Source organism: Mustela lutreola, chromosome 11 (assembly GCF_030435805.1).
Source record: "Mustela lutreola isolate mMusLut2 chromosome 11, mMusLut2.pri, whole genome shotgun sequence".
NCBI classification, from domain to species: domain Eukaryota; kingdom Metazoa; phylum Chordata; class Mammalia; order Carnivora; family Mustelidae; genus Mustela; species Mustela lutreola.
Genome location: NC_081300.1, coordinates 644,653 through 659,919, shown reverse-complemented (window position 1 = coordinate 659,919; position 15,267 = coordinate 644,653). Strand labels below are relative to the sequence as shown.

The window sequence follows — 15,267 nt, the reverse complement described above, 5'->3', positions numbered from 1 at the left end:
CAGAGCTTACCTTTCTTGGGTCCCCTTGAGCAAAGCCCTGGGTTAGCGCCCCCCACCCCGCCTGGAGGGCCCTGCGCCGCCACAGTCATGGGCGAGGCGCACCTGCTCCCATTGGAGCACCCTGCATCTGGGGCAGGTTCGGTGGAGAAGGCCCACCTCGTGTCACAAGACCCGCACCATCACCTTCTGATGATGCATCCAACTCCGACATCCCTCTGGTGTGCTTTTAATTGTTCTTCTCTGTGTTTCTCTCAACGGTCCATTTGTCGTCCCCCAAGTTGGGAAGCTGACGTTACCCGCCCGCAGGTGCTGGCGGGGAGGCCGCCAGTTTCCCTGCTTGAGGTGGTCGTTGATAAGTGCACAGTCAGCACCATCGCCAGCATGAGCTCCGCGGCCCTCCCCTTCCAGACCTGTCCGGTGCTCACGGCCGGGCCTGGGTCAGACCGCCTTCCCTTTCTCCCTGGGAGTCCCACACGCGGGCTCGGACGCGTAGGTGCCCTGGGCTCTGGAGGGCCAAGCACACCAGCTATAGACGCCCCCCCCCCCCCGAGACCTCTCCTGTCCCTCTGCCGACCTGTGTCCTCGGGCTGTGAGCCTTGGGCCAGCCTCGCAGGGGCCAGGTCCCCTCAGCTAGTGCCCGCGAAACCTGGCAGGGAAGGGGGAGGGAGGCCCCAGGGTAGATGCAGGCCGGACCCACGGGAGAACAGAGGGGTTTGCCATCTCCCTCCCCACAACCCCATGGAGGTCGGAGGTGGACCTGGGCCTTCCTTCCAGCAACTGGGACAGGGCGACTGCAGAAAACACGTTTAAACGAGCTCCGGGGAGAAGCAGGGTCCTGATCTCCTGTCGGGTGGTTCTCAGTCTCCTGCAGCCCGAACAGAGTCATGGTCCATCCCAGAGGTCAGAGGTCCGAATGGGTTTCTCTGGGTGACCGTCCAGGAGCGGGGAGGTCAGGTTCCTTCCAGAACCTTCCGAGGAGAATCTGTCCCCACCGCCTCCATGTCCCCAGACCCCAGACACCCCCATCCTCCCCGTCAGCCCATGGCATCCTCCAGCCGCCTGCCTCCGTCCTCCGGTGCCCCACGCTGACCCCCGCCAGCCTCTGTCCCGGACCCTGGCAGCACACTCCCAGCTCCGGGCCCGCCTCAGTCCTCCTGCCTGAAGACTCCAGGGTGAAGTCAGTTCCCACCGTGGCTCCTGGGGCTTTGCTCCTCACACGTCCACGGACCATTGCCCAAGCGCCCTGCGTGTGCCAGTCAAGACCCCCCGGGCATCGGGGTCCCACAGACTCCCAGCTGAGGTGCCTGCTTGGCCTCCCCCTTGGACAGCGCATGGCATAAAGCCAGAGCCTGGCTGCTCCCCGCCTGCCTGCAGGAGTGCACGTCAGCAAGGGAGCCGCTGCTGCTGGGACCGGGGCCACTGCACATAAGAAGCTGCCCTTCCTCCCACGGAGCACCTTCCCACGGGACGGCAGTGTGTCCCGCCGGGGGGCTTCTGGGGATCCCCTCACAGGATGGCTCCCGGTTGACCACCCAGCACCCCAGTGGTCTTGGAGTGGCAGCAAGACCAGCATGGGCTGCATGGCAGGGGTATGGGCACTGGGACAGAGCCCATGTGGGGACAAAGGGGAGCCCCAGGAACACCCTGTCCAGGGACCTGCTGTCGCTGGGAAGAAACTCAGTCCAGGCAGCTGTCCTGCACTTGGTGCCTGCCCAGCTAGCCCTGCAGGCCAGCAGGGCAGGGGCAGGAGTCGGCCCTCCTTAGGCAGCCCCCACCCCAATTTGTGACAAAATGAGAAGGAACAAAAATAGCAGGAGAGGAGCAGGTGACGCGTGTCTGCTTCCCCACAAGCCAGGTCGGGTGTCGGGGTCAAGGCGCCCGGGGGGGGGGGCAGGTGGGAAGGTGCTGACGTGGCACCCAGGGCATGGGTGCGAGGCTGCGTGCAGGGAGACCCAAACACAGAAGTCCAGCCAAAGGGCAGGGGCCACAAGAAGCTAACAAGGATCAGGACCCATGGGGACCCCAGCGACCCCCCGGACCACTGGTATCCCGCCTGCAGGCACGTCCTGTGGAGGAGCTGAAAGCAGGATCTCTGGGCTACCTGCACCCCCCGCTCTGCGCAGCCCACTGTCCCTCCACGGACCAGCATGGGAGCAGCCGGACACATACTGGCTGCGGAATCCAGTTCAGCCTAAAACAGGAGGGCTCTGTGCTGTAAGGGTGCGGGGCTGGAGGACGTGCAGACGAGGGTCGAGGGCCAAGAAGTGGAGAGCAGGGGCTGGGGGCGTTAGAGTTCGGGGGACAGTGTCAGTTCGCAGAGGGCAGGGCTTCTGTGCGCCCTGCCCAGCAACACCGATGTATTCAGTGCCACGAAGCTGTACCCCCAAATGGTGAAGATGGTCAATTTTTTTTTTAAGATTTTATTTATTTATTTGACAGACAGAGATCACAAGTAGGCAGAGAGGCAGCAGAGAGAGGGGGAAGCAGGCTCCCCGCTGAGCAGACAGCCCGATGCGGGGCTCGATCCCAGGACCCTGGGATCACGACCTGAGCTGAAGGCAGAGGCTTTAACCCACTGAGCCACCCAGGTGTCCCAAAGATGGTCAATTTTTATGTGCATTTTGCCACCATTTTAGAAAACAGCCCCTGAAGGGCATGTGGTGGCCTGAGGCCCCACAGGGTAGGGTCCCGTAGCTACCCCCGCCCAGAGCCCAGCCCCCCAGGGCTCGGAAAGGATCGCTTCTCCCTCCCAGGTGCTGCCCACCCACCACCGGTGGCTCCCTGGGTGCCCTCACGGCCAGGGGCCATGGCCATAGCCCCAGACTTGCCAGTGGCAGGTGTGAGATGGCTTCGGCGCTGGGGCGCGTGCCCGGTGCCGCTTCCTGTGCCCAGGAGGACAGGCTGGTGCAGACCTGCTGTGGCCGGGCATCCCGGGCTCTCACGCAGCGTCTTGACGGGTTGCACATAGGTGAGTCAGATGCACATGCGTTAAGTTTTCCTTGAAATTCAGTCTGGTTTAAAAATTCATGGAAAAAGTGCCTGGCAAAGCCTGTTTGGAACTTTACTGAACCAAACCCACTTTGACAATAGTTTGGGGAGCGGCGTGAGCCCAAGTGGAGGCTCAGAGGATTCCACTTGGTTCCCAGGGGCGGGGATGGAGCCAGGGCGCTGGAGGGGCTCTCCCACGGGGGCGGGGGTCCGCAGAGCCTCCCTCGGGAGGACCGCACCACACACAAAAAAGGAAGTCGTTCACAATCAAGAAAGGAAAGTCAGACCAGCTTCCCTGTCTCAGCCGCGGAGAAAAGTGACTCACCTCGGCTGCTGCTCCCTAAGCCAGCGGAGACCGCCAACTAATGTAAGGAAAATGTTACAATGTTGCCACTAGAAAACCCTGAATCCACAGGTGCAAGACCCAGGTGCAGCCAGAAACCAAAGATGTTGCCTGTCTCCCACCCACCAGGTCCGCGGTGTGAGGGATTTGGAAGCCCGCCGGAGCCTTTTCCTTGGACGTGGCCAGAAGTGCAAGGGCCCTGGGGCATGCAGAATAGAGAAGGCTGAGGCCCACGGAGCCCAACGCCTTCCCCCTGCTGCTCGCAGATGCCTCCAACATCCTGGAAATTAAGCCAAGCACAGGAGTGAGCCGCCTCTGGTTGCCAGCAGTCCCAGACTGGCTGGGAGAGAGAGGAGCTAGGGGACCGCAGGGCATAGCGGGGCGGGCGCAGGGCAGGAGCCACATTTCCACGCAGGCGCGGGAGCTCGGGCCATGTTTTACCAAACGGTACAGCCAGACCCACACAAGCCACATGTCTGCTCTGCCCAAGAGAAGTCCTGGTGCCACGTGAGGCTCCTTGCTGAGTGGCTGTGTCAGACCCAGGTGGGGGCAGGGCCACCTGGCGTCTACACCGTCTGCCTCCTGCCACTTTGGGGCACTGTGCATCCTTTGCCCACCTCTGAAGCATGGCCCCCATCCCCGGGAACGGCCGCAGTCACTTGCTGTGTCTTTCGCCGGTGGCTCTTCCACAGCCTGGGGCTCCAGCGGCCGTGACAGAAGCCCAAATCAGACCAGACGGAGCAAAAGGGAAGTTGTCTTTCCAACCCCGGGGACACACTCGAGAATAGGCTTTCAGGCCCCATTTAATCCGGAGGCTCAAACGGCACGAGTTCCCTTCTGGACTTGCATTCTTCCACGTGGCCTTGGTTGGCAGGCCCTTCCACAGGAGGTGACATGGAGCCACGGGCTCGCCCCCTCTCCAGGACATCTTTCCGTCTGTGCAGGAAACCTCTAGGGACTGTGGGCCAGGCCTCCAGGTCCCTGGGCAGAGGGCCGTGCTGGTGTGGTGCTGGCGGCGATGGCTGGCCTGACAATGAAGGTCATGGTGGAGGCAGAGGTGCATAGCTGGGGCGTCTGGGCAGGGCTGGGAAGGGCACAAGTGTCGAAGGGATGGGGTCAGCTCAGCAGGGCACATGCCATTTGTGCCGGTTCCCTGAGGACGTGATGACAGATCACCATGAACTAGACATCACCAGTGATGTCCATCTGTCATGCTTCTAGAAGCCCCAGGGCACAGCCCATGCGGCTGCAGAGAGGACCCTCCCCCGACTCTTCATGGCCTGCAGGCCTACTTCGCACTCGTGGCCTCCAGGTCTGTCACCCCAGCCCCAGCTCCTTGTGTGGTCTCCCTCCGGGTCTCTTCTGTGATGAGCACCATGGTCACAGATCAGGGCCCCGAGCGCGTGCTCTTAACTAATCTCATCTGCAAAGACCCTGTTTCCAAACAAGGGACAGAGACCAGGGGTGGGACTCCAGTGCATCTTTTTGGACAACACGGTTCAACCTATGACCAACATGCGGAGGGACTTTCTCGGAGCTGAAGACCCTCCTGGCGGCTCCCATGGGTGTGCGGCGGGGGCTGGGGGGGGGGCATCCAGGCTGTAGCCGAGAAGCTGCCAGGATGGGAGCCCAAGGACCTGCTCCTGGTGAAACTGGAGGACGTCGTTTAAAACAAAACAACCCTTTTAAGCTTCTAGGAGCCTTCCTAAGGGCAAACGGCAAATGAAACCGGCCATTTCTATTCCAGAAAATCTACATGAACCCATCAGGAAAGGCCAGAGGCACTGGTATCAGAACCTAACCAGCTCCCCCAGCTCAGCGAGGAGACCCCTCCAGAGGCTGGGGTGCTCCAGGTGCCCTGGGCACCCCGCCCCTCCCGAGGGCTTTTCTCCCAGGAGGAGCCGGGCCTTGGGCTTCCCTGGGCTGGGCTCCCGGGGGCAAGGCCAGAGGCCGGACGCTTGGGGAGGGGCGGACCTCACCGAAGTCCTCCAGCCAGCCGCTAAACAAACAGGGAGCAATGCTAGCAAGTCCCAGGCTGGGCAGGGCGGGCAGTGTCCAAAGTTGCTACAATGCGCCACCGAAACGCCCAGTTTCTACGAGACAACTGTGAGGCATGCGAAGAAGCAGGAAAGCAGGACACACGCACCAGGGGAAAGCAGAGCAGGGAGCGGCCCGGGCGTCCCCGACGCTAGGCTTCACGCCCCCGGAAGTGCCCCCGCGAGTGTGTGCACAGAGCGGGACGAGAGCTGGACTCCGGGAGTGGAGGGACGCACGATGGGGACGTCACGCGAACGGTGCTGTCAGGAACGGGCAGAAACTGGAAAAGAGCCAAGGAACATTCTGGAGCCAAGAAGCCCCGTAGCGAGAGAAAGGGATTCACGAACGGGCAGAAGAACGAGCGGGTCTACTTGGAGATCAGCCAAGATTACGGAGGCTGAGAACAGGGAGGAACACGGGCAAGAACACGGGAGTCCAGGAGGCGGCCGCGGGGCAGAGGCGACGAGCGCTCTGCCAGGCCTGGGGGCGGATGTCCCACGTTTGTTGACAACAGTGGGTACCCAAGACACCGACTGGCTGATAAACACAGAGACCCACAAGCTTACATGTCATTGTACAAACGCTGAAAATCAGACACCGAGAAGATCTTAAAAAGTAGCAAGAGAAAAATGTGTCCCTTACAAGACCCAACAGTGGCTTCTCGGCAGACGGCGCCGTGGGTGCGGCATTCAGGGTACTCGAAGGGAGCTCCTGCCAACCAAGAATGCTACAGTCAGCAAAACTGTCTTTCAAAAATGCAGGGAATGAAGACTCTCCCAGCTTAGAAACACAACAATACAGAATTTGCATTCGGCAGACACAAAAGGGAGGTCTTCAGGCTGGAAGCAGGTGCCCCCGGTGGAGACAAGGGTCCTTCTGTAGAGCGACAAGTGGTGACTGGATCTCCTTTCTTCTCTAACCTACTTAGAAAGCGGTTGTATACAACAGTGTGTCTGTAACAGAGCTCTGGGCCCAGAGTGGACAGGAGTGTGACATACGTGGAACGTCTTTGCCAGTAATCACACTAGGCAGTGGGTGCAGCAAAGCCGAGTCCCGCTAAGGAAACGCATGCAGGCGGGGAAGCGACACAGCGTGCTGTCAGCTCCCTGTCGGTCCCCCGGCGCTGCATGAACAATGGCAGCAGAGGGGCAGGGAGCGCGGCCCAGGACTCCGGTCCGCGCCACCACCGGGCTGAGCTGCTGGAAGCGTCAAGCTGATTGTGGTTAAAATGCTGGACCAGAAAAGAGTCACGGACTTTGGCAGGGGTGGGGCGGGGGGGTTGCAGTTGCCTGCATCTGGGTCTGGATTTTGGCTCAGGTGGTGACCTCAGGGTCATGAGATCAAGCCAAGTCGGACTCTGTGCTCAGCGGGTGATCTGCTCGAGATTCTCAAGGAATAAATTATTTATTATTATTATTTAATAATAAATCATCTCTCTCTCCTTCAGCCCCTCCCCCCTTGCTTGTGGGTGATCTCTCTCTCAAATAACAAATAAATGAAACTTTAAAAAAAAAATAGTCACTTAGCATTTACAAAGAGCAATAAAGGGGGAACAAAGAACAAAAAAGACGTTCGCTGAAACCGAACAGTAAGACTGCAGACGTCAATCCGACTCGAGCAATAAGGACATCTAGCGTAGGTCGATCCCATGAGCCAGGCAGGGACTGTCAAATGGACAAAAGCAAGCAAATAAGCTCCGGCGAGCCAGCCCTAAGCAGGAGACAGGAGGTGCATTTCGGGTTCTAAGGCACAAAGGGACCGGCAGGGAGGAGACTGCGCCCAGCGAAGCGGCCAGACGGGGCCCGCTGAGGCTCATGCTGATGTCAGACAAAATGGATTTTAACACAAAGACGAAGGGGGACGTTCGATGATGATCAAAGGGCCAACCGGTCAGAGAGGGGCAGCAAGAGAGCTCGGCTACGTGCAACCAAGCTGAGGGAAAGCAGGGAGGAGCAGAGCGGCCTGCACCAGGAGCCAAGAGCCCGGTTTGCACGCAGCTGTAGCCGACAGACCCCATGCAGCGAGGGGGCAGGAGACCCGACCCACCGCACAGGCCGGCAAGCCCCGAAGATGTGAGCGCGCTGCACCAAGATAGCAGGATGCGCACGCTTTTCAAGGCCACGGAAGACACCTAAGGCCATCGCAGCCTGGGCCACGGCTCATGATGGGGGGGCGGGGACAGGGCAGACAGGGCAGGAGCTTTGCAGGAAGGTTCTGAATATTAGCTAAATACATGTGGAGAGAGAGGACTCCAGGTCCTTGGCGGTGGGCACCAGGAACAGAGACTGGTTTCTGTGAGGAGGTCCCTGCGTGGCAGCTCCAGGTGTGGACGGAGGCAGTCATCAGGTGCTACGCTGGGCAGTTTGGCTTTGACCCTGGTGCCCTGGGCAAGTGTCCAGGGAAGGGAAGTGGACCGATTCATTGGTGATTGAGATTTTAGATCTGATGGCAGTGCCCAGACTGGGTGGACAGGCTGAGTGTGGGCGGGAGACGAACCAGCAAAGGCCTCTGCCATGTCCCAGGGCAAGGGGGGATTACAGAGCTGCTTTGCAAGTCACAGCTGGTGTAGACTCCCAGAACCCCGAGTTCCTGGGTCTCTAAGAACACCCTACACCTGGAAGTCTGAATGTGCTGGCACAGGTGTCTAATCAAAGGGAACCCCTTCTCTCTCGGCTGCAGTGACCCTGTGAGACTTAGCTGCATTGGGGTTTATAAAAATCTCAGTAGTGTACTTGAAAGTAAACAACACTCCTTAGTTCTGACCTCTTAATAAGCCAATCTCCACGCTGTCCACTCCCCATGCACACTTCCCCGCATCTCTGATCAGCCTGGGGTGTCCTTCCTGCAGGTTAGACGGTGCTGTTGAGAAGAACCCACACCTGCCCGCAGAGGGAGGCCAGAGGCTCCCTGTTCCTTGTCAGAAGACGTCCAGCCCCTGCTCCTTCCGAGGGCGCACCAGCAAGGACAGAGCGCTCATGCTTCACTGGGGAGGTCGGAGGTGATATTCGGGGGCAAGAAGGCACTTGGTTGCCAGCTGCGCAACAGGAAGAGAGCGGGGAAGGGGGTGCTGGCTAGAAGACTGGCCCAGGAGCCTCTCTGCCTGGGGCAGCCTGTGCCCAATCTGCCCCAGATCCCAGAGGATGGATTCCCCTGGGGCCAGGTGGGCCCAGTGGCCCGCAGGTCTCCCAGGCTGCAGGCCGGCAGTTCCTGCAGGGCAGCTCCAGCAGGGCAGCTCCAGCAGGCCGAGCTCTCAGGGGTTCTCCTGACCCCGTCCGGGCCGCCGGCATCAGAGGCCCAGGTCTCCTTAGCCCCGATGCTTGAACACAGAACCCAAAGCACGGGGACCGCCCCGGGGCTCTAGAAAATACTGAGCAGGGTGCACGATACTCCAGGGCGCTCCCAGAGAGGGGATTTGGCTTGCAAAGGGACTTCGAAAACGGTGAGCTTCTCTGGGTGTATTCGCCCCAATAATCCGCAGAAACAACAGTAACCTAAAAATAGTCTTGTTTTCTGTCCTAAGCTCCTTTTAACTTCGTTAGTCATCACCAACCCTTAAAATAAAACTCGTGTAACGTCTCTCCTGGTAGCGCCTGTAAACACACCCCGAGGGGAGGCCGACGACCGAGAGGGGCCGCAGGGGCGCGCGGGGGCCGCGGCCGCGGGGCGGAGGCCGGGGGGGGGGGGGGGGCCGCGGTGGCCGCAGGAGCCGCCCGAGGCGGACACGGGGGCGCGCTGGCCGCGGAGCCGCCGCTGCCTCCGGAACTCCCTGCGCCCTGGCGCGCCGCCACCGTGGTCCCGGCAACGGCATTAAACACGGGGAAACAGACGGGGACTCCGTCACCGGGCGGGGGGGAGGGCGCGAGCGCGGACAGGAAAAGCGCTTTTCTGGACGGAGGGAAAATTATTTATTAAGGAGGAGGCGCGGGGGGAGGGGGGAAGAGACGAGGAAATGGAGGAGGAGGGGGAGGAAGGGGCGGGGGCGCGACGGGAGCAGGGGGGAGGCGGGCGGAGGGAGGAGCCGGCGGGCCGGGCGGGCTCCAGGTCCGAGCGGCGCGCGTGGCCGTGCGGGAGAGGCGCACCGGAGGGCACGGGGTCACTCGCCGCCGCGGCCGCCCCGTCCCGCCTCGCCCCGCCCCGTCCCGCCCCGCCCCGGCTGCGGGGCCACCCGGACCCGCCGCGGCACCGGGTCTTTGCAAAGGGCGGGGCGGGGCGAGGCGGGGCGGGGCGGCGCGGCCCTGGCGCCCCCTGGTGGCCTCCCCCCCCCCCACGGGACGCGCGCCCCTCCCCCTCCCAGCCTCAGCGTCTTCGCGGCGCCCCCCAGCCTCGGGCGTCCCGCAGGGGTCCGTCCCCCTCCAGCATCCTCGTGGGGTTCCCTCCCGGGGTCTTCCAGGGCCGGGGCACCGCGTGGGAGAGCCGCAGGCGGGGTCACCCAGACGGCGTCCTCGCAGCCCCCAGACGCGCGCGAGCGCACGGCCCGCCCTCCACGCCGCCCGGCCGCACGCGCGCGCGGGACGCGGGGTCTCGGCCCCGGGTAGCCCTGCAGGCGGCGCGGGCACCGTTCTCGTCCCGCTGCTCACGTGGCACCGACGAGCCGGCGAGACCCCGCGGGTGGGCCAACGTCGCGCCCCCCCCCCAGGTCCCCGGGGCGCGGAGGCATTTGGGGCACCCACTGGAGTCCCGCAGACGTCCCGGGTCCCCGCGGCAGACACCGCCTCGCCTTTGGGGCTATTTGAAACTCCGTGAGGGTGTCGCGCGGCACACGGGAGATCCCCCGGCCCCAGGCATCCCACCGCCCTAACGCCCCAGCCCCTCGCGTCCAAGGCCAACGCGAAACTTTGCTCCGGGTTTGGCAGCCGCGCCGCGCCGGGGAGAGGCAGGAGGTTTTGAGAAGAAAGTGTAAAGTGAACCGGCGGCGCTGGAGGCTTTCCCGAAACCCGCTCCCAGTCTCAGACCCCTCCCCCAGGGGCTAGAAACCCCAAAGTCGCGCCTTAAAGTGCCCCGGCCCTCCCCGACAGCCAGGCCGGCCCTGGGCGGCGGGGGCGCTGCGCCCGTGGTCTCCCCGACCTCCCCCCGCCGGCTCACGCAGCAGGCAATCTGGGTCGCTCCGATATTTAGAGTAAAAAATGACAATAACTCCACGTCCCGGGACCGCCGTGCAATCTGTTAGTAATTTAGCGGGACGGGAATTTCCTTTCTCGGGCCTGCCAGTGGAAGCACTTTTCCAAATTTCCACAGCGGGGGAAGCCTGCGCTTTTACATAATGACTTCAGCATGCCGGGCGCCCGCGGCCGCCCTCCTCTCCTGCTCCCTCCGCCCCCTCATTAAAGCAGAGTGGAACTCCCTGAGGACCCGGGCCGGACCCCGGCGTCAGGGACCGTTCCTTCTCCGGGTGCTCCCGGCTCGCACCCCGTGCGCCCCTGCCCTGGGTGTGCGCCCCCGCCGACCCCCGTGCGCCCCCGGTACCCCCCGTGCTCCCCTGCAGTCTCTGGTGCGCCCCCGCCGGCCCCGTGCGCCCCGCGGGCCGGGCGATCAGCGGCCCGGCGCGGGGAGGGCAGGAGCGCGGCGACTGGTCCTCGGGCCCAGCGCCGGCTCGGGCGGGGGCGTGATGTCACGGCAGGGAGGGGGCGCGGGAGCGGCCCGGCCGGCGGGGAGGCGGGGGAGGTGTTTTCCAGCTTTAAAAAGGCAGGAGGCAGAGCGCGGCCCTGCGTCAGAGCGAGAGTTCGAGGACTCCGAACTCGCCGGCACACTCACCGCGCGGGATCCGGCGGCCGGGCGCGGGCACCGGGGCGCGGGCGCACACCTCCGAGCCCCCGCCACCCCGCCACCCCGCCACCCCGCCACCCCGCCACCCAGCCCGGGTCCCAGGGCGCAGCCGGGCCCGCCACGCGCGCACACGCCCCTCAATGACATCTCTCCGGGGCGGGCGGCGCTGAGCCGGGCCGGCGCGCGTCCGCGGGGAAAGAGCTCTGCCTTCCCGGGAGACCCGGCGGGCGGCGGCGCCGAGCGCCCGCTCCTCCCGCTCCCCCTCTCGCCCTTCCTGCTCCTCCCGCTCCCGCCGCCGCCGCGTGGATGCCAAGTACCAGTTTCCCAGCCCCTTCCAAGTTTCCACTCGGGCCTCCGGCTGCAGCCTGCGGGAGCGGAGAAACTTTGGGGCCCGCGCCGCCCTCCGGCGGCACCATGAAGTCGGCGGAGGAAGGTAAGCCGGCGCGGCCAACCCCCGCCGCGGGTCCCCCGCGCCCCCAGCCTCGCGCCCGCCGCCCGCGCCCCGCGGGGTCCCGGCCCGGGCGCGGCGAGCAGGCGCGGCCGGGGTCCGCCGCCGGGAGGGGCGCGGGCGGCGGGCGCGCGGCGCAGACCGGGAAGCGGTGTCCCCCTGGTGTTTCCCCGGAGCAGCCCTGGCTTCGCGCGCGCCGTCTTGCCAATAGGTGTCTCCTCTCGCCCAGCGCTGAGCGCAGCCTCGCGGCGAGTCCGCGGCAGAAGCTCAGCCCGGCGCGGGCGGGCCGGGCCGGGTTCGGGCCGCCACGACCACAAGAAGCGCGTTGCGTGAAGTGAGGTTTCCCTAGGAACGCAGCCGCGCCCGTTGCTTCCCTAGGGGGCCAAGGCCACCCTGCGGCTTCGGGGACCAGCCGTAGGACGTGAGGCGGGGGTCCGCGCCCCTTCCGAGCACCGCTGGTGGCAGAGCCTCTCCCCTGCCCTGCGCTCGCAGGACTAAAGGGCACCCGATGTGCCGTCCGGACACCCGGACAGAGCCCCTCATTCAAGCCATTGCGCAGCCCACCCACGGGAGCTCTAACCGTGGGAAGTGGTTCTGGACGGTGCGAAAAGGGACCTCCGGGTAGTCAGGGAGCTGCCTAAGCCCGCATCCAGAAGCCACTGGGCGTGGGGGCCTCACCCCGATGCCCCGGCGCAGAATGGAGATCGTCCTGGGTGATCTCCCGCAGGTGTCTGGAAAGGGCCTCCAGAAGGGCCCCGGGCATCCTGCTTAAGGATCAGAATAGCAAGGGCGTCCTGGAAACTGCAAGACACCTTTCCAAATGCCCCTTCAGTGCTGGAGCGTTTTACGTAGACGATGTTCAGAACGCGGCCAACTTGCCCCGTGTAGCGAGGACTGCGTGCAGACGGCAGAAGGGCTTCCGAGAAGCAGCGCCTTCAGGCACCAGCCAGAGGCCCCGACCCGGCCAGAAGCGCTCTCCTCCAGGAAGGTCCTGGTCTCCAACCAGGAGGCACCCTAGGTGGTGCCCTCGGTAAAAGAGATCAGTTATTTTCTGTACCCGTGAAGGAAGAGGTGTGTTCCTCACCATTTCATCCCGGGTTAGGAAATATTTAAATGTAAGCATCAGGTAATATTTATGAAACAAGCTCTTGCTATTAGAAAAATTTCTAACAAATGTGGTAAGGTTTTGGTCGTAACTTCTTGGACACCTTTTTCAAAGTCTGCCCGCATGTGTTTTTTTAAAAATGCAGGCCTTTCAGAGTTTCATTTTCTTGACCTGAGCCGCCCGTGGTCCATCCTGCAGCGCTCTTTTCTTTTCTTTTCTTTTCTTTTCAACAAGAACCCCGTCTGCGGGGTGCTGGCGATTCTTCCTGTTTCCTGCTTCAGAAAGTGCATTTGAAAAGTGCCTTTGGGGAGGTAGCACCCCAGGGTGGTGGGGCCTCTAAACTCGGTGATCGCAGGGGTGTTCTAGAAGAGCTATAGCATTAGGCAACCAGAAAGTGCGATGGAGTCCTTCCCGGACCCAGGCCGTGGGGATGAGAGGCGGGGGGGCTCCAGCGGCTGCTGGAGGATGTGAGGGGTCCTCGCCAGGAGGCCGGAGGGAGGCACCAGCGGCCCCCATGAGGAGCAGCTCGATGCCCCAGCACTTCCCTCTGGTCTAATGAGCCTCTGGGCTGAACCTCGTTAAGCCCTGTTGTTTCCGAAGGCCCCGTGCCTGTTTTTCCGCGTGGAGAATGCAGGGAAACGCTGGTAGCCGCCTACCCACCCACCCCGAGGTTGCTCCACACAGAACGCCCCCGGGCTCTCCGGGGCAGAACAAAGCGGCTCTGTTCTCCCCACACTTCACTTCGCCGCCTTGTTTCCTAATCCAGATTAGGAGAGGCCCCGGCCCCGGCGCGGCTCCATCACACCCAGGGCTGGAGCTCCGTGCGCCGCGAGCACGCGCAGCCGGAGAGGACGCGCCAAGCTAAACATTTCCATCAGGACAGGAGTGTCTGCTGAATTGGCAGATAGCTCCACACCGTGTACCAGTTGAAAGGCACGGCGGGCGGGCGGAAGGGGGGGCGGTATTGCTGGTAAGAGGAGCTTTTAGAAAACCGGCCTGTGTATCTGGCTACTTTGGTTGGGGATCCGAAACTAGGTGGGGGGCCGCTCAGCCTTGGGCAGAGTGGGGCTGAGTCCCCGTCCCCGTGGCCAGGTGGGAAGTGGGGGGACACCTGTGCGTGCGGAAGCGTGAACCCCCTTTCTCCCGAACCTGGAACGAAAAGCTGTCGTTCATGCTGATCGTAAGGGCGGTTGCTTCCACGGACGTTCGGTGGGTGTTGGAAGGCAGCTTTGGGGAAAACAACTGGAAAGAGAAAATGAAATGTTGCTTCTCAACAGAAACAGACTCCATTTGCCCGAAGGTCAGCAGAAAAAGTGAACGAAATCACAACAACCCTCCAACGTACATCTCAAAGTGAGGACTATTATTAGAAGCAAAATCAGGCCAAAGTGAACCATAGTTTATCACTGGAGAAAAGCAGCCATTGCAAAGGGTCACGGGAGAGAAGCATGAGGGGGGGCACGTGATTTGCAGGTTATTTGCTTCTGGAAAAAGGCCCCCCCAGAGGGCCCGCAGGGCAGAAAGGAGGGCGTGTTGGTTAGCAGCGGGGCCGCAGGGGTGGACATCGTGCCACCCAGCCTTTCCCCGACTTGACGTCCCCTCCACGGGTGATTCTCAGTCTCCTATGAAGTTCCCCTGCTGTACCAGATGCTGGTTGCCTGTGGCACCAAGACACTGGGGACAGTCAGCACACACAGCTGGGAGAAGGCACATCAGGCAAGAACGGTGCCCACACAGGCCTTCAGCTTGTGCCTGCTGCGGCCGGGCTGCTGGGACTGAGCCCTGGGTCTGGATCCCGGTGCTCAGCCTTGGAGAGTTCTGCAGTGGCTGGCGGACGGTAGTGTAAGGAGTCAGGGGACTTCAGCCACCGGTGTTCTAAGGAGGCCTCGGGGCAGGTGGGCGTCTGCGTTGTGGGAAGGCCCAGAGCTCAAAGGGCTGCTGTGGGGCAGCCGCGCAGGGACCGGGGGCAGCCTGTGCGCGCATCAGCAGAGCCCCCCCACACCAAGGGGAGCATCTCCAGCCCCGAGGGGGAAACTCCCATCTCCTTGGCACTTTCAGGGCACAGGGTTAGCTGTGGGAGCCGCGAAATGGTACTGGAGGAGGGGTTGCTCCTTCCAAGTGTCAGAGCAGCTTAGAGAGCAAGTCCGGCTGTCCGGGGGAGGCGCACTGGCCCCTGGCCGGAGGTGCATGTTGTCGACTCCGGCAGCAACCAGGACGCCCTCACCTCACTCCACGAGAGGCCTGGCCCGTCCCGAGTTTGCTTTCTCCTTCGTCGGCGGCGTCTCTGCACAGATTCGGTGGCTCGGGGCAGCCGGCCCTTTCTCTGGGACTCAGTCTTGATCTTGGCGCCACTTGGGGTGTGCGGGGCGCGGACCGGGGTCCCGCCCGCGGGCTCTCGGCCCCGCTCGCCCCCTCCCCCCGCGCCGCGGCACACGTGGACCCCCGGGCGCGGGCGGGGGGCGGGGGACACGAGCGAGCCGCGTGCGCCCGGGCTGCCCCGAGAGTTTATTTAAAACTCGGAAGCCGGCGGCCGGCGAGCGGCTTGTTTATGTCAACCCGGAAACAGCGGGGGGGGGGGGGGCG

At 63.2% G+C, this 15,267-nt stretch overlaps 1 protein-coding gene and 1 long non-coding RNA gene across 8 annotated transcripts in view; one reads left to right on the top strand and one right to left on the bottom strand.

The window, feature by feature from the left end:
* The first annotated feature begins 11,215 nt into the window (after nt 1-11,215).
* NFATC1 (nuclear factor of activated T cells 1) overlaps nt 11,216-15,267 on the top strand; it is a 93,110-nt gene continuing 89,058 nt past the window's right edge. For 2 of the 7 annotated variants that reach the window (XM_059138666.1, XM_059138665.1), the window contains exon 1: nt 11,217-11,564. In XM_059138666.1, the coding sequence (XP_058994649.1) occupies nt 11,438-11,564 (127 nt within the window). In that variant the 5' untranslated portion in view covers nt 11,217-11,437. Of the gene's footprint in view, nt 11,565-15,267 lie in introns of all 7 variants that reach the window. The other 5 variants (XM_059138669.1, XM_059138668.1, XM_059138671.1 and 2 more) reach the window with 3 other exon arrangements.
* LOC131810822 (uncharacterized) lies at nt 12,712-15,235 on the bottom strand. The gene is made up of 2 exons (XR_009345731.1): nt 14,909-15,235; nt 12,712-13,926 (listed from the first exon to the last, which is right to left on the bottom strand). It is a non-coding gene; the product is annotated as an uncharacterized LOC131810822 (long non-coding RNA).